This window comes from Zalophus californianus, chromosome 1 (genome assembly GCF_009762305.2).
Source record: "Zalophus californianus isolate mZalCal1 chromosome 1, mZalCal1.pri.v2, whole genome shotgun sequence".
Lineage (NCBI taxonomy): Eukaryota > Metazoa > Chordata > Mammalia > Carnivora > Otariidae > Zalophus > Zalophus californianus.
The window spans coordinates 123900646-123928614 of NC_045595.1; the positions used below are offsets into that span (position 1 = coordinate 123900646).

Here is a 27969-nt window from a genome sequence, read left to right on the forward strand (position 1 = left end):
TGCAGAAAAAAAGGCCAAAAAAAAAAAAATGAGTACAGATGATAAATCCCACAGACTGTTCACTCCACATCTACAAATGTATTTGTAAGAATAGTTAAATGGCACAGTAGAACAAATAACTAAGTAAAACATTAGCCATAAAAACCTTCTTTTCAGGAAATATCTATGTGTTTTGAATAAAATGAATCACACCATCTTCCTTCATCCATTAAATGCACCTTTTCATTCAGCTCACAACTATTGTTCACCACAATGAACACTGGAGACACAAAAATGGCAAAAACACAGCCTATGGCCCCTAGGACCTTCCCCTCTCACAGGGAAGATAGATAACGAAGAAAACAATCACAAACCTAGTGATTCCAATATCATGCTCTATATAAAATCCATACATAAAAGTGGTACCAACAAAAATAGACTGGATTGGTATGAAGATCCCAAGCAAGGGCTAAAGAGTCCCCTGATATCTCATTGTCCCCATCCTTTGTTGATCAATGGTTTTAGTGCTCACTTCGGCAGCACATATACTAAACGTGATTAACAATGATTTTAAGCAACATTAAAGTCGCTTCAAGATAAACCAAAGGAAAGATACTTTTCAACTCCGTTTGGCATCTCAAAGGGCATCAGGAGGTAACACACTGAAACGCAGCCTTGTAGAAAGAACTGGTAAGGTTTCAGCACTGTCTTCTTCTGCATGCCCTCTTCCATCTCCTCCTCTCCCTGCCCCCACTTTTCTTTTCCTGTGTTTGGTCCTTATTCTCCCTCATCCAAATGTACTGTCTCTAAAAGCTGACTTTGGGGGAAAAAAATCACTAGTGAAGTTTGATTTTCCTGTTCTTAATATAAAGTTTGTCAGTTTATGCCCTTAGTTGCATCTTTCTCTCAACGAAAGGACCAACCAAAAGAAGTTATTTTTATTTCCATGTTGCTCTTGGCTGATTTTCTTTTGTGCGTCAGAGGTTTTCAAAAGGTTCCCAACTCGAGATCCAAAAAGCTCAAAAAATGATGGAGTACAGAATAAACCTATTCCCTTCGTGCCAAGGGGAGCCCAGGGCCACAAGCATCACCAACAACGGGGGAAGGAATCTGGGATCTGGAGCCCTAAGCAGCAAGCCTTCCCACGGCCCCACAGGTGGCCATAAGCTTCTGCTCTGTGCACCCCTGACATCCCCCAGGACTTAAATTTAGCAGATGAGCTCCAGGATGGTCAAAATGATTATTAAAATACTGAAGCATTTCCCCCCTGATTGGCAAATACTCCCCTCCTCCCCCCCAAACACACACACACACCGTGGCCTTTCCAGACCTTCCCAGGATCCCTATCCCAACCTCCTCAGTCAGGAGGTAAGGCTTCGTTAGCCCAATAGGTTTCCAGGATCCTGCCCTGGAAATACTGGACATAATCAAACTCCCCCTTAATTTCCTCTTCTGAAAAATAAGGGAGTCGAACTGATTTTCTGATTGCAATTATGTCGAATTATTTCTCCCTAAGGATAAGGACAAGCTAGGAATATCACAACCTGAAAAAAGTTTATTTGCTAGGAGGATGGAATCTCAGGTTCTACTGTACTGGTGATATAGCCATGCCCAGATGCCCAGATTCTGGGTACAGGCTGCTGGAGATGGGACTCCAGCTCTGCCATAGGCTAGCTGTATGATCTCTCTGCTTCCAATCACCTCATCTATAAAACAGAGATGATATTATTACCTATTTCCCAGGAATTAAAGGAGGATTAAATGTGTTCACGTTTGTAAAATGCATAGAAATAGTGCCTGGCACGTAGTAAGAGCTATATAAATGTTGGTTAAATAAACCGATCATTTTCTTCTGTCCCTGCAATGTGTATTTAATAAATTCAAAAATTAAGAAAATTTCACAACAGAAAGAGAAAAAAAAACAAACCCTGTGACACTATGAAACACTTACATAACATACACTATTGTTGAATGACCCAACACGAAACATCTGGGATCCAGATTTTACACTGCACTGTGAATTCAGGGAAACCAACACGCTGGAATGCATTCCCACTGCAGCAAAAGATACAATTTGTACAACTCTTTTTCTAATCAGGAAAGTCACGGGCTTTTGGGAAATTAGGTTATAAGTTTCTCATTTTCACTCTGCAACAACATTTATCCACAGCCCAGCTGGAGAATACATTTTATTGTGTGGTACTAAGACTTAAAGGATTGTAAACATACAACCAGGCCTGGCACGGGGACAGCTGTCTCCTGAACACAATGACTCAGACCAACTGTGAGTTTAAAGAGCCATATCTCATGTGCTGAGTCCTCTAGCATCAATGTTTAGTAAACACCCACCTGGAGTGCATTAGAAATAGCTACACCCAACAGCTAGCTTGGGCAAAACTGCTTCTAGTTACTAAAAAGGTGCCATGATCAGAGCTCAAGCATCATTTAGATACACACTACTGCACAGCTAAAGGACACAAAAGTATTTCAATGTTCTGTGAAATATTAAGGGGAGGAAACTATCAACAACAATAACTCCCTCCTGGATTCCTCCCTCCCCATAGCTAAACTTCACAATACTTTTTTTTTTAAAGATTTATTTATTATTTATTTTGAGAGAGTGAGAATGAGAGAGAGAGAGAGAGAGAGAGACAGTACATGAGAGGGGGGAGGGTTAGAGGGAGAAGCAGGCTCCTCGCTGAGCAGGGAGCCCAATGCGGGACTCGATCCCGGGACTCCAGGATCATGACCTGAGCCGAAGGCAGTCGCTCAACCGACTGAGCCACCCAGGAGCACAATACTTCAAAAGTACTTCACAATACTTTTATATACAAATTTAAATAGCTCACCAGCTTATCCTTCTATAGTAATGTCGCAGATCTTTCTTGATGGAGATAAGACTGACTAAACACAAACTGGCAGTGGCTTTTCACCTTTCCTCTTTAAAAGTGCATTTCTGTAGAGCTATGAGAAGGAACTCAAACTCTGCTTCATGAGAAAACTAAAGCCTGCAGCACAATCATTGTCATCAAAATGTTCTGAAAACCCTTTAAGAAAGAACAGTGTTCTGTGGATGGACAGTGGGGATGGAAGCACAACAATGAGAAAGTACTTAACGCAACTGAACTGTATGCTTACAAATGGTGAACGGGGCAAATTTTATGTGATGTATTTACCACAATAAAAATAAAACTTAAAAAGAACTCTAGAAGAGTTAAAGGTAAATGAATTTCATAATAAATTCTAATTAAGAAAGCCACACTTGGTCATCAGACAACTTTCAAGGAGCAGGGTCTCCCACTAGCCAGTTTTAAGTGAATCAACAAACCTAAATGAGCTTTATACAGCATTTCTCACTGTGATTAATAAATACTCTGACATCAGGGACAAACACAGTAAAGACACATCCTCCTCAAATCCTTAACTACCCCTGCTTTTTATACAGATTGTGAGTTACACAGGATCCTGGAAAAGACACACTGGGAGCTCGCACAATTAGTTGAAAGATCCCCAAACATTTAGAGACTGTAGACAAATTCAAGCTAAAAGCCGGTGTACAAATTCACTAGTATGTACCTTACAAAACATTTAATACTGGAAGATCTTTATTCAAACAGGCAATATGTAAATGTGGCTTCTGTGACCAGTTCAAGTTGTAGATTCTTTTCATTCTTTACGCTTTCATTACTCCACCATTAATTAGCCCTTTTAACGCATCACAAATGTCTCTGGGTACCTAGTCTCCCAAAAGCCCTCAGAAGGCCCACAAGGGGTTAACGCAACTGAAATTGGGAGACCTGGCAGATAAAGTTAGAGGAACTCTCCATTCTGGGGAAAGACCTAGGGATGCTCAAACACAGAAACCCTGTGGTCTTAAGCATCTACCTGCGTCTAGTACTTCCCAGAGTAAGTAAAGGAGGCAATAAGCCGAGACTTGGAGAAGCAAATATAGGCGTGGGGGTAGCTCCGGCAGTTCTGAAGGGCGTCAAAAGATCCTATCCAACGCTCCTGGATCTGAGACTTAGGTCCCAAACACCTCGAGTTGGAGAGAGAAAAACAAGCCCTTTAACACACGCCCCGCTCCTGTCCCCCTTGCCCTTGCCCGACTCCAGCGTCATCACCTCGTGGGCGCACAGAGCAGCTGTGTGCCCACACGCCCAGGGCCGTGCATCTGGCAGGCTGGGCTCTAAGCCTCAGAGCGCAGCATTCCCTGGTTGGTCCGGGATGCTGGTCCCCTAGCGCCGCCATCCCCGCCATCCCGCAGCGCACGCGAACCCCCGGCGCGCGAGAGGACCGGGGGGCACCAGCCCCACTGCACAGGCGAGGCCCGCGGTGCACCCTGAGGGCACGCCCCCAATCTCCCCTAGAGCCCGCGGCGCTCTGCGCTCCAGGCAGCGCCAGCCCCGGCAAAAGCGCGCGCCGCCGAAGTTGGTCCGCGTCAACTCTGCGAGAACTGGGACCGAAGGCGCGCACAGGAGGCCCGCCAGGGAGGCTGGTCCCGCGGAGCCGCCCGGCACTGGCGCCCGCCGCCGACGCCTCTGCCAAAGTTCCGTCCGAGCTGGGCGGGGAGCGGCCAGCCGCGCGGGGCCGGGAGGAGGAGGGACGGAGGGCGAGAGCAGCGGAAATCAGACGCCCGAAAGAGCCTGGCGCGCTCCGCGGCGGCGCGGCTCCTACCTGTAGGACGAAGGCGGCCGCGAGCACCTGCGCGGTGACGGCGGATTCTCCGGGCTCGGGTGCAGCTGGCACCGCTGGAGGCGCGGGAGGAGGGGAGGGGGGAGGGCCGGGGGTGGGGGAAGACCGCGCTGCGCCGCCGCCCGGAACTCGCCGCCCGGATTCGCCCGGGCTTGGCAGGGGTGGGGCGAGGCGGTGCCGGGTCCGGGTGCGTCGCGGCGCAGGCTGGCAGCCCCCGCGGGGGCAAGGAGGGTTCTGACGGCCGGGACTCTAGCCTCGTTCCGGTTTCTTCTCCCTTCTCCCAGAGTTTCGTGACTCAACCGCATCAACCTACGGAATGTTCACTAGCATTAATGTTATTCTCAGGAACGCTTATGTCACCAAGTGCCCAGGCACCGTTCCAGGAGCTTTGCCGGTGTTATCCTACCTCGTCTACTGCAAAGTGTAGGGAAACACGGGTCGGAAAGGTGAAATAACTTGCTTGAGGTGACGCAGTTAAGAAGCAGGAGCCTTGGTGACGTCACCTATCAGCCTTTTTCCAACTTCCTAGACTGGTGTTGCTGCTAATTTATAGGTAAGGAAACTGAGGCCCAGGAAAGTGAAGTAACCAGCGTAAGGTCACACAATTTAGAGAATACTGGAATTTGTGCTTTGAGTCTTTAAACGCAAGCTAATTCAGAAATCTTAGCATAAAATAAGTCGGGAGTAAAACATGGAAAATTCTCATTCTGCCCGTGGAACTGTACAAATACAGCAATTTTTATGTTTTTAGTCCACCTAGAATAAAGTCTTAAAAGAAAGAGAACCTGTTATCTTGTGGTTTGACTAGCAGGCCTTTTGGAATGTAATTTTGAATATAAGCCAGCCCCAGCCTCATTACACAATATTACACTGGGCCAAGGCCGAAGTAAGCAATCCCTCCACATACACCAAACTGTTAATAAGGATGGCCACTTTAAAGCACTTAGTGGATATTGCACAGCTGAGACTGGCCGAGTTACGTAATGTCTTACTGCAAACATGGAACTACATGAAATGAAAAATATAATGTTCCAGTCCAGGGAAAGGAAGGGGGGTGAAATTGCAGCCTGGAACTCTTTTTCCTGTAACCTATAGTTGCTCATCCCTCCCAAGACTACATTTTTTTCTCTTGAGCACATCTTTTCCTAATGATAGAAGAGTCACGCAGCCGTCACTCTTTCCTTGCTGACAGAAATGATTGATGTCTTTTAAATCCTAGAGTACTGACAGACTTTTACAATTAAACACATGGCCCTCTGAGCAAACGGAGTATTGCCTAAGAAGAGTTTGGCCAGTGTAAGACAGGCATGTTACCGAAAGGCTGAATCCTCTTTCCTCTTCTAATTTCTCAAGTTATATTAGTCACAGATGATTTGGTAAGTGTTCTACACACAATTAACTGCACTCTTACAAGCTTGTCTTTAGAAATTATAATGTTTTTGATTGAGAAGCAGCAGGCTATAAAACTGCATCCCAAATTCCTAAGTGTCATCATTAAAACATTTGGCACTAACCTACAATAGATCTTTCTATTAACTATAATTAAAAATAAAATTATTTAAGTGCCTTCCCAATAATTGAATTTCTGCTTCCCTGTGCTAGAGGAATCAAATGGTAAAAGGCTGTTGTGGACTGCCAAAGAGAAGTTTTAGATATGGTATGATTCTGTATGTAATTATTTCTATTTTCCTGAGCGGTTTGCTGATTGTTGTTGCTGTTATTTTTCCCAAATCTTGCCTATCTTCAGAGATGTCAAGAAAAAAATGACAACAAAATCCTATTATATATCCATCTGGATACACATTTGACATTTTTATCAGACAAATGATATTCTAAATCCTCTTTAATTTTCATCTTTTCTTCTCAGTATAAAAGTGCCCATTTTTTATAATTCCCACATTTATATTTTACAAAAATACGGAGTTTTGGAGATAACAGAAAACAAATTTTTTAAATTAAAATTACCTATAACCCCCCCAACATATTACCCCATTGTTAACATTCTGGTGTGTTCCTTTTTTGTTCATGTTCTATACATAAACAAATGTTTATTACAAAATTAACACCATGCTGTACAAGTTAGAGTCCTGCTTGTCTCATTGCTTGAATATTTATAAGTTGAGTATTTTTTACTCTAATTTTTTAAACATAATTTTTAATGGGGGTCTAAAAATATTCCAGCCATTTTTTAATCTATTTTAATCTATTGATGGCTTTGAGGATGTTCCCAGACCTTTGGGCAGTTTACAAACATGCTGGAATGAACACTGTAAATACCAATCCTTATTGAGATCTCTAAATTCCTAGGAGAGTCTCCTAAAAGTGGAACTCTTGCGTCAACATTTATAAACATTTTGAAGCTCTGTGAGATGTTGCAAAGATCTTCTAATATTAAGTATCGTTTGCTTATATTTGAAAATTTGATGGATCAAAATCATATCTTGTTTGAATCAGCACTTATTCAATAACAATAATGATGAACACTATTTTTTCATGTTTACTATTTGTACTATTGACTGAGAATGATATATTAGTGTCTGTTGCCTGGTTTTTTATGTAATATTGCTCTTTTTGTTAATTTGCATTAATACTTTTAATAGAAACATACTATTATATACACATACACATTACTTATAGAACACTCTATAATGAATACTAATACACATATTATTTATAGATTGCTCTATAAAATTTGTATACCAATGTGCTCTCCCAGATTTTCCCTCATGGTATTTTTTTATATGTACACTGCTGTCCAAATCATCTAGGTCAGTTTGGGATGCCCAACATCAATAATCTTTTATAATAGTCCCATTTTCTCTCTTCTTTTTTTCTTTGGGGGGGCAGAGGCAGGGCAGAGAGAATCTCAAGCAGGCTCCACACCCAGCACGGAGCCCGACGCAGGGCTGGATGTCACCACCCTGAGATCATGACCTGAGCTGAAATCAAGAGTCAGGCGTTTGACTGAGCCACCCAGGCACCCCTGATAGTTCCATTTTCTTATAAGGCACCTCTCCCCAGAAGTGTATAGTCTCAGCAAGAGAGCAATTTGGGGCAGCAGTCTCCAAGGCAAAGGGCAGATCCTTCCTCTGATTCCCACCACCACTCCATTTTCTCCAAAAGCCAGGTGGACCGAATCTCAAGGAACGAGGGAACAGATGATGTTTGGGGTAGGACTCACTGAGCAGAGGCAGAAGCAGCTCCAGCAGCAGCTTTGCCCTGACCAGGGCAAGCCAGTGAGAGACAGTTTCCTACTTCCTGGTTTTTTTGTTTTTAACCTTTTGCACTTCCTTAGTATTTGCTGTTCCCAGCCTTGCCTTAAGTCTATGAGCCCCTGGTGCTCTTTTCTTTCAGATAGCAAGAGTCTGCATCCATTGTTTGCTTCACTAACATAACCTGTATGATTTCTGTGTCTTTTGGTCCACCTGATAGTCCCCTGATTGGCAACCATTCACTCCATTTATAAACATTTAATTATTAATGCTAATTAACTAACCACAGCACATACCTACTCTGAAAACAGAGTACAGAGGAAGATATTTTATCCTTAATCACCTGCTGACATAAATCAATTCAGCCATCATAAGAGTGACAGAAAGATGAGAACAGTGTGGTTATCAAGATTTAACATTTTTAAAAATGTATGACCATGGCTAAAACCAAAAATCTCAAGAGAGAATGAGGAACAGAGTACATATTACCAAGTTCTGTGTCTCTATATCTTTTTAGCTTTCTGTGGAACATACATGTTCTATAATTTCTCCCAACAATGGTCAGCTTGTGGGCTGTCTAGCACATGACTCTTTAAAAAGGGGCCACCCTTGACACCACCAACCCCAACTGAAACACCTGAGATGAATCTTCGCAGTTGCCCTCAGCCATTCCCTTTGAAGGGTTTTCTTATCCAACAGTCATCAAATCTAGTAACTTGTTTAAAATATCTCTATATTTTCAATGTTTATTTGCTGTTTAAAATTGTACTCATTTTTGGGCACCTAAGTGGCTCAGTCGGTTAAACGTCTGCCTTAGTTTCAGGTCATGATCCCAGGGTCATGGGTTTGAGCCCCATGTTGGGCTCTCTGCTCAGCGGGGAGCCTGCTTCTCCCTCTCCTCCCCAATAGTGCTCTCTCTTGTTCTCTCTCTGTCGCTGTCTCTCAAATAAATAAATAAAACCTTTAAAAATAAATAAACAGAATGTTTTGTACATATGTATAAGGTAGCATGATTATGAAATAAGAAAACATACAAAATAACTTAAAAGTAAATATTTATTTAGAACAGTACAAGTATATGTCAATTGATTGCTACAATTGTATTGAAGTAACTATAGAAGCAGCTATACTCAGTTTCCCAAAAATCCATAAATTGCACAGTAAAAAAAAATGATCCCAAGAAAGTAATGGCCCTAGGAACCCAAGAAAAACAACCTATTTTTTTCAAAGCAACTTTATCCAAACATACTCATGTATTTTTGACTTTTAGACGTAACATCAAATACAAGTATTTATTCATTCATCCTGAAAACCTACTATATTGCAGGTACTGTTATTAGGAGCTGAGGATACCGCATGAACAAAACTGAAGCCTCTGCTTTTCTGTAGGAAGACAGACCTGAAATACAGAGGAGATGCTGGGTACAGTGAAGAACTATAAACCAGGGTAAACAAAAAAGCTTCCCCAGTGGGGCTGGGGGAGATGGACAGGGAAGGCTTCTCTGATAAGATAACATTGGAGCAGAACAAAAGGAGCAAGCCTTGCAGATGCCTGAGGACAGATCATCGAGGCAGAAGGACCAGGAGGTACAAAGGCCATGAGGTGGAAGTGTGTTTGGTGTTTTCAAGGAAGGGTAAGGAGGCAAAGGTGACTAGAGTGGTGTGAGCAAGGAGAAAAGTTAACAGAGAATGGAATCAGAGGGACAACAGGGAGCAAGTTCCTAAAGGGAAGAAGTCTGAATTTAATGTCAGTTGATGTAGAAAGCTGCGAGCCAACGAGTGACATATCTGACTTTTGTTTCAGAAGGACCACACTGCTGTATGGAGAATAGACTGCATGGAGGTGAGGGTAGAAGTTTGAAGACACAGCAACTGTCCAAGCAAGGGTGGACTCGAGCGAGAGTTGTGGAGGTGTTGGAAGTGGTCAGATTCTGTATCTTGGTAGGGTTAGGAAAGAAATCAATATTCAGAAAATCAAATATTCAGGATGAGCCTTATTTGGCAAGGGTATCGGTTACTATTCCCTGATGATAAAAAGTTCATGGGGAGATGAATTAGTGAAGGCATCAGCAGGGCCAATTAGTTGCATTAGTGTTGCACTTTTTATCTTCAGCTAGGCAACTGTTCTATTTGTTTGTGAAAGGAAAGCTTGAGCTCTTGTAGTTTTGCCCTGTAGAACTTAGTTCTACCACCTTCAGACCAGTTCCTGTACCATACATATACCCATTTCAAAATTACAGACAGATTTCTTTCCCATCAAGTTTTTGACTCAGCCTTCACCTAAATACACATAGAACCAAGTCAGCCTTTTAGTTCCTAACTGCAGTTCTGGTTGAAATCAGATATGACAACTTTAGCTTCAAAATCATCTAGCTTCGGACTCCCTTCTTCTTCATTCTAATTAGCATTCTTTTCATTCTTTAAGAAAAATATTTCTGCAAACACTCGTTTGGCTTTATACTTTCCTGGTCCAGTTTAGATTTAGAAAGTTATGTTTGTCATACCAGCAAATGTTTTTGCTTAGAATAGAAATAGAAGGACTTGTTATAAAAGGTTTCTTTAATGATAGTAAGAAAGGCGAAACTTCCCAGGGTGAAAGCCACTTGGAACCCTGCCCGTGTACCTTCTAATCTTTCAGAACCTCCAGAGAATTATGGAAGTATTTTCTTGGCAAACATTTGCTAACAGCTAAGGGGTTTGGAAAACATTTTCATCTCCCTGCAACATTTTTCATTTTCTAGGAGAAATGCAATCCTATGGATGGACACTCACTCTAAATTGTTGCTGGTATAGGTTCTCACACTTGTACAGTCTGTTGAATGGGAGAGGCACTTTCGAACTTGTGCCTTCGGCTAATCTGTAACACCAGTCAGGACACCCTTATGCTCACGCCCCAGATAAAGCAAAAGCAGCTCTCAAAAACCTCTTAGCTCGCAGCTTCAGTTGAGTTCAAAGTGTTCCCAGGAATCAGAACTTCCCTGTAAGGACAAAGTGGAATGAATGAATGAATGAATGAATGGTTTCTTTATTAGGACAATTTATTTGGCTTACATTTTAATTTTGACTTACAGACCCTCTGTCCAAAAATGTAACTGCACTGTCCTTATAACAACAAAAAAATTAGGGAGCAAATTTCAGAATTATAGATCCTTAATATAAAAATACAATGAAAAAGACCCCTGCATAACATCAAAAATACTTTCCAATTCTTTACTCATCTCCTGTTCACTGCTGGGAATCTGCGCAGGCCCATAGGCTCCAAAACCCTTAGGACCAAAAAAATTAGGATACTCAGAATTTTATAAATTTGGGAAAATTCATATAGCATATATGATATTTCACCCCCAGCAAGGCCTGGGCTAGCACCCCATAACTGAATCCTTTATAGTTCTGCAGCAAAAGATGTAATAAGCACACTGCATGAAAAAATAAAAACTGTTAATAGCCTTAAATCAATGCAGGTCAGGTTTTGCTGTCAAGTGAGTTATGAACAAAACTTGATTTTCAGAGTTTTTTGAGTTTTAGAATTGCGGATAAGGCATCAGGGAGACCTGAATTAAAGCAAAATTGAATAGACTCTACAGTCAAAGAACACTTTAAAAGCCTTTTCCTACTCTCACCAATTCATTCAGTATCTTAAGGAACAGTATTTTCTTGCCAACTAATCAGAGGTTAGTTTTTGTAGTTTTATAGTTTTTATAGTTTTAACAATTGTATTTAGCAAGGAGATCCAAACCCCATTTGATAGTCATTTGGGGGAAGATTTCTAAAATGAATTAGTAATGTCTACCTCCAAGTTTTTTAAAGTGGGCAGATATGAGCATTTTTTACAGGTGACACGTTTTTCTCAAGCCAGTCAGTTAGGAAGGAAGCACTTGCAAAGGTGTGTTATCATTATGCTCACACCACAGTCCAACTTTCCTTCAAAAGCAGAAACTCAGGGCGCCTGGGTGGCTCAGTCAGTTAGGCGTCTGCCTTTGGCTCAGGTCATGATCCCAGGGTCCTGGGATGGAGCCCCGCATAGGACTCCCTGCTCCGCGGAAGCCTGCTTCTCCCTCTCCCACTCCCCCTGCTTGTGTTCCCTCTCTTGCTGTCTCTCTCTGTCAAATAAATAAATAAATAATCTTTAAAAAAAAAAGGCAGAAACCCTCACTTGCAATCAAAGAAACACTTTTATTTTGAAGGTATAAGGTATTTTAAAATTCTGCTATCCTATCACAGAATTGCTAGGCACTTGTTATCCTAGAATAGACAGAATGTGGAACACTAGTGTTTTTATTTATTTTTTTATTATTATTTTTTAAAGATTTTTTATTTATCCATTCATGAGAGACAGAGGGAGAGAGAGAGAGAGAGAGAGAAGTGGAGGGAGAAGCAGGCTCCCAAGGAGCAGGGAGCCCGATGCAGGACTTGATTCCAGGACCCTGGGATCATGACCTGAGCCGAAGGCAGATGCTTAACCATCTGAGCCACCCAGGCGCCCCATCACTAGTGTTTTTAAAAAATAAGAACATGTAGTTCCTTTAAATTGGATTGTTCTGCAAGGTACTCAGCCATGATGAAATTAGAGACCTTGTCCATGATACAAAATGTTTCCAACATCACTCGTCATCTACCAAGAACAGTAAATAGTTTACAATAGTTTGAAGACCTGGCTTTTATACTGTTATCTCTATCAGCGACATCTCGTAGCAATTTGTACACTTCTAGCTTCACTTCCTTTGCTGCAAGAGCTTCTTACCTCTGAATGACACAGTGAATAAATTTATTTTTGAAGCTATTTCTATATCTTTATCCCAGAATACAAATTTTACTCCAGACAAAGCAGTTCTTCCATCAGTGGTGACATTGACAGTTTTTCCAATAAACTTTGTTTTTGTTATGGAAATCATATATGTTGGGAATATATTTTTCTGTCAGTACATCTCTCTATTATCCAGCAGCTCTCAGCCCCTATCAGAGCAACCAACATACCCTGTGTATTGTGGCAACATCCTCTTTATTATCTTGAGATGGAATTAATTCATAGTTTCAAAAACCACATATAATGTATTGGCAATAAAGGAGAGGTAAGAGAAAGTAAGTTATAGTAAAATAGACTATTTCTCAATATGTAAAATTTTCAGACAAACCACACTAGAAGACATGAATAAAAGGATCAGATGTTGGTATTACCTATAGTGAATACATTTTTATTTAAGACAGATTTCCATCTAATTGTTGTCTACATAATTGCTCCTCAAATTTTGATGTGCATACAAGTCACCCGTGGTTCTTGTTAAAATATGGATTCAGATTTCACAAGTCTAGGACAGAGCATCTCCAGTAGGTTCATGAGTGATTACAGTGCTACTGGTACCCTCAAACCTGGACATCTTGAATAGAGAGGGTCAACACAATTTCTTTATGTTGACATTTGAATGTGACAGTTACAGCTATTGACTGATAAAGGTGTTGCCGTGAGTGACATAATTTTCCAAATAGCCTCAAATCAATTCAGGTCACATTTTGCCGCCAAGTGAGTTACAAACAATCAGCTCATGATTGATGAATGGACAAGAGTTGTTGGTAAATAGCTCTTAGCAAAGTTCCAAAGTATAGTTTTTCCTCAATTTGTACACTGGTTACATTCTCCAAAAATGCAATGTATATGAAAAGTGTGCAAACAATATTTTGAATTTATACATAAAACCATTTAGGTTCTAGGCTATTAGCAGGTTTTTCACTTGCACACGTGTCCAGTAAGACCTTTGGAAGTTGTGTGGGACAAAGGACAACTTTTCATTGTATAGAACCATTCCACACATAGGAACTTCTAGCATCCCTGGCTTCCACCCATTACATGCCAGCAAGTGGCCCCCAATCACTGTTGATCAAAAACACCCCCCATTTCCAGAATATTCCAGTGAGGCAGGCAGTTTGACCTCTGCTGATTGATTGCCACTGCTTAAGTGAAACTCAAAAATTACTTTTAGCATTTAATTAAAGTGGAATCCAACAGAAACCCAGACATTATAGAAACATTCATTCTTTCCTCCAACTGTATAGCAAACCTCCCACACTGTGTAATTTGTTCTAATATTTGTTTCTCAAATTCTTCCACAATTTGATTTATGCATCTTCCACAATTATTTGCTGATGTTTGGTTGCCGTATTGTTTTCCTCACATTATTTCAATTATTTTTACTTCAAGAAAAACTTAAGGGAGGATGCCTGCATCTACCAAAATATTTTATTGAAACAATTTGCTTCTTGGGGCACCTGGGTGGCTCAGTTGGTTAAGCGTCTGACTCTTGATTTCGACTCAGTTCATGATCTCAGGGTCATGACGTCAAGCCCTGCATCAGCTTCTGCCTGGGCATGAAGCCTGCTTGGGATTCTCTCTCTCTCCCTCTCCCTCAGCCCCACCCCTTGCCCCCATTCACACATGCATGCTCTCTCTCTCAAAAATAAACAAACAAATAACCATTTTCTTCTTATTAATAAATAACAATTTAATCTTTTCTTCCTACTCTTCTGAAAGTTGTAAGACAAGTTATCTCCTTTGGGTTGTACAGTTTATTTTTTTTTTATTTTTAAGGTTTTTTTCATTCGAGACACACAGATACAGAGAGAGAGAGAGAGAGAGCATGAGCAGGGGGAGAAGCAGGCTCCCCACTGAGCAGGGAGCCTGATGCCGGGCTCCATCCCAACACCCTGGGATCATGACCTGAGCCGAAGGCAGATGCTTAACCATCTGAGCCACCCAGGCGCCCCCATGGGTTGTACGGTTTAATGTTTGCTCTCAGAAATTCTGATTTTTAGGTAATAAATAAATTATAGAGTGTATTCTTATGTTAATCCTATTCTTACATAATCACTGTAAGAAAATTTCTATAGGCTTCAATCTTATGCAAATAGGTTGGTTAATATATAATGTATACAAACAAAGGAATCTTTTCTCATCACTTTGTTTACAAAGCAAGAACTTTAAGAAGTCTGTTAGGCTAACACTTAACGGAGATTGATATTTGCAATAAATGTTAAAATGCAATTTAGGTTCAATAGTTACAAATGAGAAGTATATTAACTTTTTTTCCTTCGAGCTTGGGTTTATATAATTAAGCTAGCTGTGCACCAATTATAGCATGTGGGTAGTAAGCAATATAAATTTTTAATTTTACCCAAATTACATATAGATCATCAAAATTTTGCATATAAATATTGAAGACAACAATGCATAAGTTAAAATCTGTTCAAAGAAATAAAGAAAACGAAAGAACTAGTTATGTGCAAGAGAACACGCATAGGGCTATCCACTGATTTTTCAGTAAAAAGTCTGCAGTCTAGAAAGGAATGGCCTGATATAGTCAAAGTGAGGCAAGGAAAAAAACTTACAGCCAAGAATATTCTGGCTGGCAAGTTTATTATTCAGAACTGAAGGAGAGATGAAGAGTTTCCCAGGCAAACAAAAGTTAGAGGAATTTATCACAACTAAGCCATCCTTACTGGCTTAAGTGGAAAAGAAAAAGCCTAAGTAGAAGAAAATTATGAAAGAAAAAAATTCATTGGTAAAAGCAAACATATAGTAAAGGTAGTGGTTCAATCACTTGTAAAGATTTTTTTTTTTAAAGACAAAAGTGGTAAAAGCAGCTATATCTATAAAATTAGTGAAGGAGGTGACGCTACTTTCCCTCTCCCACAATACCTCTCACTCTTCCTTTCCAGCCAGGGCCTGGTAAAATGGTTCCCGCAAAGAAGGGTGGCAGGAAGAAGGGCCGTTCTACCATTAGAAAAGTAGTGACCAGAGAATACACCATCCACATTCACAAGCACATCCATAGACCGAGTTTCAAGAAGTGTACCCCTTGGGCGCTCAAAGAGATCCAGAAATTTGCTCTGAACGAAGTGGGAACTCCAGATATGTGCATTGACACCAGCCTCAACAAAGCTGTCTGGGCCAAAGGAATAAGGAATGTTCCATACCACATTCATATACTTGTCCAGAAAACGTAACAAGGATGAAGATTCATCAAACAAGCTCTATACATTGGTTACCTATGTACCTGTCACCACTTTCAAAAATCTATAGACAGTTAATGTGGATGAAAACTAATCACTGATTGTCAATAAAGGTATAAAACTGAAAAAAAATTAGTTAAGGAATACAAAATAGAAAGATGTAAAATATGACATCAAATTCATAAATTGTGGAGGGAGTAAAAATGTAGTGCTTTTAGACTATGTTTGAATTTAAGTGACTTAAAACTTAAAATAGACTGCTATCTGTAGGATATTATATATGAACCTCATGGGAACCACAAACTAAAAACCTATAATAAATAAACAAAAAATATGAGCACCTGGGTGGCTCAGTCAGGTAAGCGTCTGCCTCTCACTCAGGTCATGATCCCAGGGTCCTGGGTTCAAGCCCCGCATCGGGCTCCCTGCTCCTCAGGGAGCCTGCTTCACCCTCCCCCTTTGCCTGCTTCTTCCCCTGCTTGTGCTCTCTCTCTCTCTGTGTCAAATAAATAAAATCTTTTTAAAAAATAAGCAAAAAATAAAAGGAGTCAGAATATCATTAAAGAAAGTCATCAAATCACGAGTAGAGAGCAAGAGAAGAAGAAATAGGGAAAAACTACAAAATTAACCAGAAACAATTAACAAAATGGTAACAAGTACATACTTTTCAATAATTACTTTAAATGTAAATGGACTAAATGCTCTTTTCATATGCTCTATATCAAAGATATAAAATGACTAAGTGGTTAAAAAAACAAGACCCATCTATATGCTCCCTACAAAAGACTCACTTCAGAACTAAAGACACATATAGACTGAAAGTGAATGGATAGAAAAAGATTTCATGCAATGGAAACAGACTAACAAGCTGGGGTAGCAATAGTTATATCAGACAAAATAGACTTTAAAACAAACTAGCAAGAGACCAAGAAGGGCATTACATAATGATAAAGGGATCAATCCAACAAGAAGATATAACAATTATAAATATCTATGCACCCAACATTAGGAGAACCTAAATACATAAAGCAAATATTAACATAAAAAGAGAAACTAACAGTAATACAATAATAATAGGGGACTTTAAGACCCCACTTACATCAGTGGATAGATCATCCAGATGGAAAATTAATAAAGAGTAGTTTTGAACAATACATTAGAAGCAGATGAACTTAACAGATATATACAGAACATTCCATCCAAAAACAGCAGAATATACATTCTTTTCAAGTGCACATGGAATGGTCTCCAGAATAGATCACATTTAGGCTACAAAAGAGTCTCAATAAATTTAAGATTGAAATCATATCAAGCATCTTTTCTGACCACAACAGTATGAAACTAGAAATCATTTAAGAGAAAAAAACAAAAAAAAATGAGAAAAACAGAGGCTAAACAACATGCTACTAAACAATCAATGGGTCAATGAAGAAATTAAAGAGAAAATTTCTAAAATACCTGGAGACAAATGAAAATGTATACAGAACATTCCAAAATCTTTGGTACACAACAAGTGCAGTTCTAAGAGGGAAGTTTACAGTGATACTGACCTACTTCAAGAAACAAAAAAAAAATCTTAAATAAACAATCTAGCTTTACACCTAAATTAATTCAAAAGAGAATAAAGCCCAAAGTTAGTAAAGCACTGCCTTTTTTGTCTGGTTTATTTTACTTAGAGTAATGTCCTAAAGTATCATGCATACTGTGGCATACTACAGAATTTCCTTCCTTTATAAGACTGAATAGTATTCCATCATATATGTTATAACATGTATTATATATAATATAACATATATATGTTATATCACATTTTGCATTTTGGTAGGTTTTGTGTTTCTAGTAATTTGTTCATTTCATCTAGGTTATCCAATATTTTGATGCACATTGTTTAGTAGTCTCATATAATTCTGTTTCTGCAGAATTAATAGTATTGTCTCCACTTTCATCTCTGATTTTAGTAACTTGGGTTTCCCCTCTTTTTTGTTTTCCTACTCCATCTAGCTAAAGGTTGTGAACTTTGTTGATCTTTTCAAAGAACCAACTTTGGTTTCGTTGATTTTCTCCATTGTTTTTTTCATCTCTATTTCACTTATCTCTGCTCTAAAATTTAGTATTTCCTTCCTTCTGCTAGCTTTGCATTTAGTTTGTTCTTGTTTTTCTAGTTCCCTAAGTTGTAAAGTCAGGTTGTCAATTTGAGATCAGAAAGTGTCTATTTTTTTCGTTAGCATTTACAACAGCCCAAAATGGAAACCCTGAATATACTCACACACAAACTCTAAACATTAGAAAAGCAGATTTCAAAAAACATTTAGAGAAACTCTGACATTGCATAGCAAGAGACTCTTCAAGGAATGTTCTTGGAGTTTCTTGGTCCTCAAAGTAGAGATAGAAAAGATGGAAAGAGGGACCCAAAATTCAAGAGTAAGAATTTTATTAGAAAGTCTCAAGCCCTGAATAGGGGACTCATGATAAAGACTAAGTTCAAATTTAAAAGACTATTTCCCAAAGTAATAGTTGGAGCAAGAAATAGGAGGAAGAAGAGATGAAATCATTGCTGGGTCAAACTGGGCAAAGAGAAAGCAAAACAATTTTATTTCTATTTAAGCCTTGTCTTTATGAAAGGGAATAACTTTCAAGCTGAAAAATAGAGAACAGCCCCAAGGGTTAAGGCTAAGATAAGTGAAGAATCAGATAAGAAGAGAACTCTTAACTCCTCTAAGTTCCAGTTTCTGAACAGAGATGTTTGACATTCCAGGGTACTAAAAACATCGTAGTTGCAATTGCAGAGTCTGTGCTTGATAATGAGTCAGGAAGAAGATGAAGATCACCAGGAGACTGGAAAACAAAAACTGATGTCCAAGTGTTCAGCAAGAAAAAAAAATGTGACTCTAGGTAATATGAACTCATTATTCAGCCATAATTTATTGAACACCTAACCTATGCTAAACACTGAGCATGGTTTGGGGACTACAAGAAGAAAATAGAATCCCTACCCTACAAGGTAGCTTGCATTCTAGCAGGAGACCCAGATTGGAACATGAAAATTTACAGTGCTGCAGTAGAGATCAGTGTTAAGAGTGAAGACAGGAAGTGGGTACTGTGCAAGTCAGGGAGGGACAGCCTAACCCTACACTGAGAGAGGTAGACAAGGCTTGGGTGCAGATAGAGAGACTGACCTTCACCAGCTGATAGGTGGAAAGGCTAGGGAAGAAGAATGAGGAAAAAGCAGGGAGAACATGGGATGGAAGTTTCCTCTGATGGGTGAAGAAGAAAGACTATCTCCAGATTGGGAGACGTTCTGGCAACAGTCACCTTAAGCTGGGCTTCTGGGTCATATGTCAGACTAAACATCTATATATTGGAGGGCAGATGACAATGGTTTCACTTGGGGGTCCAATTCATTTGACATAAGTAGGGCTTTAAACTAATGAAAGTTGAGTTATCTGTTCCTCTGATGTTATTCAGAGCCATTGGAGAGAACACTCTGTCAAGTGGGGCAAAGCCTTGGCCACAGAAGGGTATCCTCGAGGCAGTTGACTGGCCACTATTGACTGGTGGTTTCCACTGGACATCAGCAAGAACACCTAGGCACTGACTTGGCCCCCATGCAACTCCCTCGTGCAGATGACAGACTGAAATGGGTTTCATGATGGTGATATCTCCAAGTCAACACCTCAGCCTTCCTTGACTTCCTCTGACTTGTTCAAGAATACTCACTCTGCAAGTATGTATGCAGACGTTTCTATTTTACAGTTAGTCTTGCAGCTTTTGACCTTAAGGGTCAAAATTGTCTTACACTTTTTTCTGGTTTTGTTGCACTCATATCCCCTCAAAGCGCTCTGTTACTATTGTTTAATTCTTTGAGCTGGGGGAAGGGAAAGCAACAGGGGACTGAGTAAGATGTGTGCATGGGAGAGAACATGAGAGGGGAGTGGAGATAGGAAGCCAGCTGAAAGGAAATTAACCAAACTGTTTACGAGGTGAAGTAGTGAGATTTTGAGTGGCTTTTGTTTTCTTTTTTATGCAACTACTTTTAAAAAAAACCTGTTTGCAAAGAGCCACTTAGTACTTTTATAAACAGAAAATTACTCATGAATATTATTTTTCTCAGATGAGGAAGAATCACAATGAGCTAGCAAGAGTTCCCCTGAAATTAGTTTAAGCATGATATAATATTTGGATAGAGCTACTGGATGGATAAATCAGAGGATGGCATGGTATTTCTAATTATTTTATTATATGGAACCAAAATTGATTGAATAATCATATTCAAAAAGTGTTTGTTATAATGTGTGACTATCGACCTAAACAATGCTTCTAGTGTGTTGCCACAAGACTCCACATAACTTCATCTAATACCTTACATGGAAATAACTAATTTGTGTTTATTAAATTTGCAGATGGAAACTGAGGGAACATATCAGAATCAAGATTCACAATGACTTCAGTAGAACGGGCAAACAGGTCAAATTACTGAGATACCATGCAGAGATAAGTGTCCAGTTTGACAAATCAGCTCTCCACATCTGGGATGGGACACGACTGGAGAGAGTGTGGGTACAAAACCCCAAGAGTATGATCCACCCGCAGGCTCAGGATGATCTGCAAGCACTTCCCTGGCCCAAAGCTACTGTGATGTTAAGCAGCGTTAATGAAAATGCCACACCTGGAACAAGGTGAAGAATATTCCTCTGTTGTCTGATTAGATGACAACCTTCATTACTTGTGTATTTGTGTCCTATTGGCCCAATTGCATTGAGTGGAGGAGGAGGAAAAGGAGAGGTGTTCCTTATCATAGAGACTTCGAGAGATATTTTCCAGTGCCAGTGGACCAATACTATGGCTGCAGTCTTCTTGAAGTTCACACATTTGTTTGGATCCAATACTTAGATCAGCTAAAGAACAGATACCTTTATGCAATTTCCCTAACTTGTAACTTCCTCCCCTTTGAGAGTATTTGTGCAAAAATATTGCATAAGGACTTTCAAAAAGTGTTAAAGCTAAGCTTGTTTCTGAAGTTCAGGCCACAGTTGAATTTGAGATTCATGGATAGAGGATATTTTCTACCCTCCTGTGCTAAAACCATGAACCTGGATTTGGTCCTAGGCAGAGAAGATGTTCTTGCAATGACATCTCTAAGAGGAGCTTCCTGGCTAGCTTGACTGGTATTGATTGACTGTTTGCCAAAAGTCTTTATGTTGGCATCTAACACGCCTAGGTGGCTCAGTCAGTTAAGCATCTGCCTTCTGCTCAGGTCATGATCCCAGGGTCCAGGGATAGAGCTCTGCATGGGCTCCCTGCTCAGCAGGAAGTCTGTTTCTCTTTCTGTCTGCCCCGCCCCCTGCTCAAGCACTCTCGCACGAGCTCTCTATCCCTCTCTCTCTCAAATAAATAAAATCTTTTTAAAAAAAAGTTGGCATCTAGATATGCTCTCTGATTTAATCATCTTCTGAAATCTGCAATGTATTTAGATATGAATAATTATAACCAAGTAGATAATAAACTTCTTACCATCAGGAAACATGAACCTTTTAGGATTTTCATTTTCTAGTCTTTTCATCTTTTTAAAATTAGCTTGCTTTCTTTCTTCCTGTCTTTCTTTCTTTCTTCCTTCCTTCCTTCCTTCCTTCCTTTCCTTCCTTCTTTTTTCTTTCTTTCTTTCTTTTCCTTCTCTCTTTTTCTTTCTTTCTTTTTTCCTTCTTTCTTCTTTTCCTTCTTTTCTTCTTTCTTTCTTCCCACCCTTCTTCCTTCCTATCTTTCTATAGAGTCAAACAGTAATAAACACAAAGCAGTTGATGACTGATAGTGACAGCACCAATCTTTGTGTAACAGAGGGCCCCCCAGGCTAGCCTAAACTGTTGCAAACTCAGACAAGCCTAGGGAGGTTCCAGAGCCAGCTATATTTGTATGAGGCTGAGGAGTCCCCTGGGAAAGAAAACTCACAAGGAAGGAGAGTCAAGGCCAGAGGCCTCGTCCAGAGATAATGGGCTAGACCATCTGCCAAGGACATGCAGCCACAGAGCATCACATCAGCTCTTGGATGAAGGCCCAGGGCTCAGGGCCGCCTAGAGGCAGCTGGAGGAAATGAGTGTGGGAGCCCATATGGAAGGAAGAGCAGACTCCCAGGAGACAGGGGATGTTCTCCTGCTGAATGCTACAGGAGGGAGTAAAGTCAGAGGAAAATTGTATAGCCTAGGGAATCAGAGTGTTCTGAAATATTTTAGAAAAAAAATCTGAAGGGAAAACTGATGTACATCAAAAAGTATATTCCCTTATCATTCATCATAAGAAAATGCTGATCAAAGGTAACTCACTTGTGCTATAGAAGTAGGCCCTCCGTTTACAAACACCACACTTAGATTAAGGAGACCCTATGGATTGCTCATTCCAAAGTTACTCTAATGTGGGTATTCAAAAGGAAGACTTTAGCTCGCTTAAAAGTGAACCCAAAAAAGTTGCAAAGCTCTCCTCTAAGGAAACAGAGCACAAAGTTTGCCTAACTGAAATTATTATACTTTTCAAAACGTAACTAAATCTATGTTGTAAATACCTCCTTTATTCAACAAAAGTGCAAGTGCTCTTTGAGATGTGTTTTTTATAATTACTGTCTTTAACCCAGGATTAACAAGAAAAAAGTAAGTTGATTTGGGGAAATTTTTTATTGCTATTATTATAAACATATAAAATGTATTCTCCACAGTGTGTGTGGGCTTAGCTGGTTGTAAGCAAACATTTCTAGACTTCAATAATGCTAGACTGGCGTTCGCTTTTTAATAGCACCATGCAATAATATGGTCTGCCGTCATCACTCCATTTTCTCATTTGTGGACCTCAGCAAGCACATCCCCAGGCTTCAGTTCAGGCCAGCTCCAACACTGCTGGGAGTGGTGAAAACTTATGCTTTATCATTGGCTCCAAAAGGCATATAGTTGGGTTCTATAATGTTTTCCAGGGTTTTTTTTTTCCTTTTTCTCTATCAAGAGGGGAGAAAACATATAAATTGCATGTGGCCTAAAATGGACGTCTTCTAGAGATCGCACCTTGTGTTAACTACATAACCTTGCTTCCCGTCCACAGAACATGTGCCCATTTCAATATTTACAGAATGTATTATTAAGAAACATAGAATAATAAAACATGAAATGAGGCAAAAGCATAGGAATGTGGCTTTTATTTTGCTTTTGGTAGAGAGATTTTTGTCTCAATCTTGGAACGAACTTAAAAAATAGAGGTTGTTAAGCTAGGCTGGAAACAATTTTAAGCAAGAGCAGGAGCTATATTCACCTTTTTGGAATTATGCAAATGTAACCTGTTTGGAGAATAAAAAGCGATGGAAGAAATTAGCAGATGACACTAGAAGAGCTCATAAAGTGCATTAAAAAAAAACTTTGGTCAGTTTAGCATTAAGAAAAAACAAAGGGTAAGCATTTTGTGATTCGTGTATGCGTGTCTGTGTGTGGAAATGACAAATCTATTTTAATAGCTCTTATGTTTCTTCCCCCTACACATGCCAGTAGACTTACCAAAAATGGTCCATGCAAAAGTGGGTCTGACTAAAGATGGCAGAAACTTCCTCAGCGTCTATCACACGGTGCCTCTGCCTTCCTGCCACTCACTAAAAACATGATTTCCAAAATGGATGCTTTCAAAAATTCTTCTCTACCTTCCTTTTATAGGAAATAGACAATTTTCCTAACACATAAACACCTCTGACCCCACATTTACAAGAACATGGATCAGGAGTCTGACCTATCCCTTTTGAAAAGTTGCCCATCTTTAATATGGGGTATAACAAATGAAGTGCAAAGATCCTAGAGGATACTACTTTACATCATCATCAAGCCTATCAGGAGTGAGGAAAGGGGAACCTCTGTGAAGAGGGAACTGGGAGAAAAAGTGGAATTCACTCTGTTTTTAAATACCCTGAGTGAATACGGTATAAAAACCACAATGCATAGTTTTATCCTCAAAGGATGTAAAGGAAATAGAATCTTCAGAAAAGAAAGGCTGGTTTGTGCTGGGGAGAAAGCTGAAACTAACATTTTATAAGTCACACTTCAGCCAAGTACTTAGTTTTTTCAGCCTGAGGCCTAAACTATAAAAATTGGAAGGAACCCTCTCTTTAGGACTAGACTGAAGAGTTTATATTATGGATCCTAGCAGCTAACTTTGTGTGAGCTACCTCTCTCCCTCTACGCTAAGCTTAGTAATGGGATTAGGATGCTTCCACTCTGGCTTCCTTCTTCCATTTTCCTTCCTGCTAAAAATCCAGGACTGTTATAAGCATCATTGCCTGATTATTGGTATTACAAATAGTTATTGGTAAATAACCAAAACTGAAAAAAAAACCCATGTTTAGCAACAATGTACTAGACATTGTTTTGTTACATGCATGATGATTTTAAACTAAGTATTAGATGATTACAACATTGGACTTGTAGAACTTGAACATTTATACTGAGTTTATGTCAAATTTATCCGGGTTGAGGGGTACCTGGTCTTAGTTCGTTAAGCCTCCAACTCGTGGTTTCAGTTCAGGTCATGATCTCGCTGTTGTGGGATCGAGCTCCGTGTCGGGCTCTGCGCTCAGTGCAGAGTCTGCTCCAGATTCTCTCTTCCTCCTCCTCTGCCCTTCCCCCTCCTCTGCCCTTCCCCCTGCTCGCAAGCACTCTCTCTCTGTCTCTCTCTCTCTCAAAAATAAATACATAAAACCTTTAAAAAAATATTTATCCAAGTTGAAACCACTGAGTAATGATGTTAAAGATTCATCTTTAATAGCTGAATTTCATTCCCTTTAAAACCTAAAGGTGAATTGAAAATTTGCCCTCTTCCTGAACAATGAAATTCTTAAAGCGGGACCTGTTTCTCCCTATGCCATTACCATTCAAACTGAACAACTGAACTAATCTAAGTAATGATGCATCTGTCACTAGAGGGGGTTAAAGCATTTCTGTCCTCGGCTGCCACGGGGAAAGCAAGGTTCTAGAAAGATGCCCTTTCTCCCCTTTGGGATGTGTGGGAGTATTAAACCCCAAATAGAACAGTGCTAAACTTTCCTTTTTCATATTTTGTTTTTCTATAAACAAACTTTATCTGTGGCCTTGTAGCAGACAGTCAGTTCCAGGAAGCACACAGCAACAATGTCATTCCCCTTGTGTTGCACATAATATAAAAACAGGGTTTAAGTAAATATTTGAATTAGGACAATTTGAAAACTGACTTTGGAGTCCCCTTTCCCTGGCATGTATCGATCCCCTTCTTTCCAGAGCGGCTGTTTCAGCGAATTCAGTATGCCACACCTGAGCCATTTAAATGAAGCTGCTTCCGGGAAACCAGTACTGAATACTAGCAGGGTTTCATCTTAAAAGCAGCATTTGCAGAATGGAACTCAGATTAGGAGGCTCGGCTTCTGTTGTGCAGCAAAGAAATTGGGTCTAGAAATAGCATAGAGCAACACCTAGTGCTAAACGTGGATATAGCAGAAAGGTCGTCAGTTGCAGCGGGCTTATTCCACTATGGGTGAAGGTTGCAGTTAGCTCTTTGTTTGGGTATTTTAACCGTGGAATTAGTCTGTGAAATGACAGGCGTGGACTGGCTGATTTCTCAGGTCCTGTTCCATTCTGTGATTCTCCAGTTGGGTCGTTACTGTGTACTTTTCATTCTCATTGCCCCACATGCTTTATAGTGAACCTGTCGTTGGATCAAGGAGGCTTGCCTAGTATCCTAGCTGTTATCTTTAATGTCAATTAGCTTTGGGTGGATCAAGAGAAAGTAACAGAAAGTCTTACGTACTGGGACAAGGAGATGGGGAAGTATCAGGAAATGCCCTTTTCTCCCCTGCCCTTTAAAATAAATATATAAATAAATAAAAACCAGGGCAGGACATCTGCATTGTTGAAAAGAGAAAGGAAAGTGTGGGCCTTTGTATACAAAAACGATACCACCATCTGGTAAAAGTAGGCAATGTTTGTCCTAGGCTACCCAACTCCTTATATCAGAACGATGCACTTAGTTTGTCTGTTGTCCTGGCTCAGAAAACATCACAACATCATCTGTGTGGAAATACAATAGTCTTAGTTTCTATAATCAGATTCGCGTGAATAAAAATTTTATTTTACTATTTTTTAATTTTTTTAAAGATTTTATTTATTTGAGAGAGAGCTCCAGAGAGAAAGAGAGAGAGAACACAAGTGGGGGGAGGGGCAGAGGGAGAAGCAGACTCCCTGCTCAGCAGGGAGCCCGATGTGGGACTCGATCCCAGGGTCCTGGGATCATGACCTGAGCCGAAGGCAGAAGCTTACTGCTTACCGGACTGAGCCACCCAGGTGTCCCTCGTGAATAAAAATTTTAATATCTTTGCTATCATTTTTCTAGAGAGTAGGGGAAAATTGTTATCTATGAAAAGTATTCAGACGAAGAAGTAGATAAAACTTTGAATATACAGAAATACGTAAAAGCCATTCAATTAGACAGATCACCAGTGAACATGAGCTGCTTTTAAAAAGTTGGCATCACCCTTAGAGCTTTCCCCCAGAGGCGGAAGTTCTGGCTAGACTCACGCGGTTGGTCTGTGACCTTGCATCTTCCTCTGTTTAACACAGAGTCATGTGGCAGTATGTCACATGCCCATATAGCAAGGCCAGAATAATCCCAGCATGGGCACGCCTCTCCCATATATTCACATACAATGCACATGTATTTACAGTACAGTCTCACAGCTGAGCGGGCTAACCTGGAAGATTTCCTTTGTGTTTCGGTGTGGATTTTCATGGAGAAGGGATGGAGAGATTTAAGGTACCAAAACATTAATTGTTTCTAAGTGAAGGCCTGAGGAGCTAGCTTTGTCAGCAAAATGGTCTAGATAAGTTAGTAACTGTGATAAGCAGCTTCATTCATCCATCCATTCATCCATTCATTCATTCATTCATTCATTCATTCATCAATGCTTCCTAAGCATCTACTATGAGCCAGGTATTGTTTTGGGCTCTGGAATGTAGCAGTGAACAAAACAAAGTCCTTACCTTCATGGAGCTTTCATTCTAGTTGGGAAAACACACAGTAAACAAATGAGCCAAGAGCGATGAAGAATCGAGTCAGGTGGTAATGAGTAAGCTCCATAGAGGGAGAGGGAAAGAGATTGATGAGAAAGGTCTGTGATGAGGGGCTTTTTGAGCAGAGACCTGGATGAATTGAGGGAGCGAATCAACTGTTGTACCATTTGTAGCTCACCTTGCTTCCCTGCATTATAAATATACATAAAACTGAGGTTTCTAATATTTTAACCATGGCTTGGAAAATAGAGTAAGGACTTTGTTTCCTGGCCAATCAGAAGTTGATTTAGAGGGGCTCCTGGGTGGCTCAGTCGGTTAAGCATCTGACTCTTGATTTTGGCTCAGGTCATGATCTCAGGGTCGTGAGATCAAGCCCCAGTGGGGCTTCCGCACCAGGTGTGGAACCTACTTAAGATTCTCTCTCCCTCTCCCCTGCCCCTACCCCTCCTGTGCTCTCTCTCTCAAAAAAACAAAACAAAACAAAACAAAACAAAACAAAAAAACAAACCATGATTTAGAGAGGTTAACCCTACTGGTCACTCTCAGCCTGTGGATGGGGATTGGTCTTTGAGTTCTGTGCACGTCCAGATCCTCACTGAATTCTCACCTCTCCATCCACCTACACTAGTCACTCTATGACTTCAGATGTTAGCAGGTCCCTCCCAGTTTTGCATCCCTTTTCAAGGAGCTAGAAAGAAGAGTGATTTAGCTTTATGCTCCTTCAGTCCTTGCCCTTCCAGGCCTCTGCTGTGTCGGTTGACAAGTTTTAATTATCTTATGACACAGTCACCAGAGCTGGGCTGAGATCACCAATTTGTTACTCAAAGGCTGTTGACTATGCGGCTGGTGGACGCCGGCTCCCAGCTGGTGGATGCTGGCCTCCCGGCTGCCTATTTGTGTGCCAGGAGGGCAAAGGGAGGCCTCCATGGAGGAACTCTACACGAAATCTCTCCCGCAGGAATCCGGTTGGCCAACAGACCATGTACAGTGCAGACTTTGTTTCCATTGCTTCTAGCAGCCAGCAGTGGATCCAG

The 27969-nt window shown here is 40.3% G+C and overlaps 2 protein-coding genes and 1 long non-coding RNA gene across 7 annotated transcripts in view; 2 read left to right on the forward strand and 1 right to left on the reverse strand.

The window, feature by feature from the left end:
- The window catches only part of PLD1 (phospholipase D1), a 199711-nt gene extending 194617 nt beyond the window's left edge, over positions 1-5094 (reverse strand). For 4 of the 5 annotated variants that reach the window (XM_027583301.2, XM_027583299.2, XM_027583297.2 and 1 more), the window contains exon 1: positions 4654-5094. In XM_027583301.2, the coding sequence (XP_027439102.2) occupies positions 4654-4976 (323 nt within the window). In that variant the 5' untranslated portion in view covers positions 4977-5094. The remainder of the gene's footprint in view (positions 1-4653) is intronic. The other variant, XM_027583304.2, reaches the window with a different exon arrangement.
- A 31-nt stretch (positions 5095-5125) lies between these two features.
- Positions 5126-18776, forward strand: LOC113916643. The gene is made up of 5 exons (XR_003517993.1): positions 5126-5224; positions 5891-6047; positions 9211-9330; positions 9688-9726; positions 18640-18776. It is a non-coding gene; the product is annotated as an uncharacterized LOC113916643 (long non-coding RNA).
- Positions 18777-27772: 8996 nt separating this feature from the next.
- The window catches only part of TMEM212 (transmembrane protein 212), a 39785-nt gene continuing 39588 nt past the window's right edge, over positions 27773-27969 (forward strand). The window contains 1 exon segment of the mRNA XM_027581846.1: positions 27773-27900. Within this exon segment, the coding sequence (XP_027437647.1) occupies positions 27773-27900 (128 nt within the window).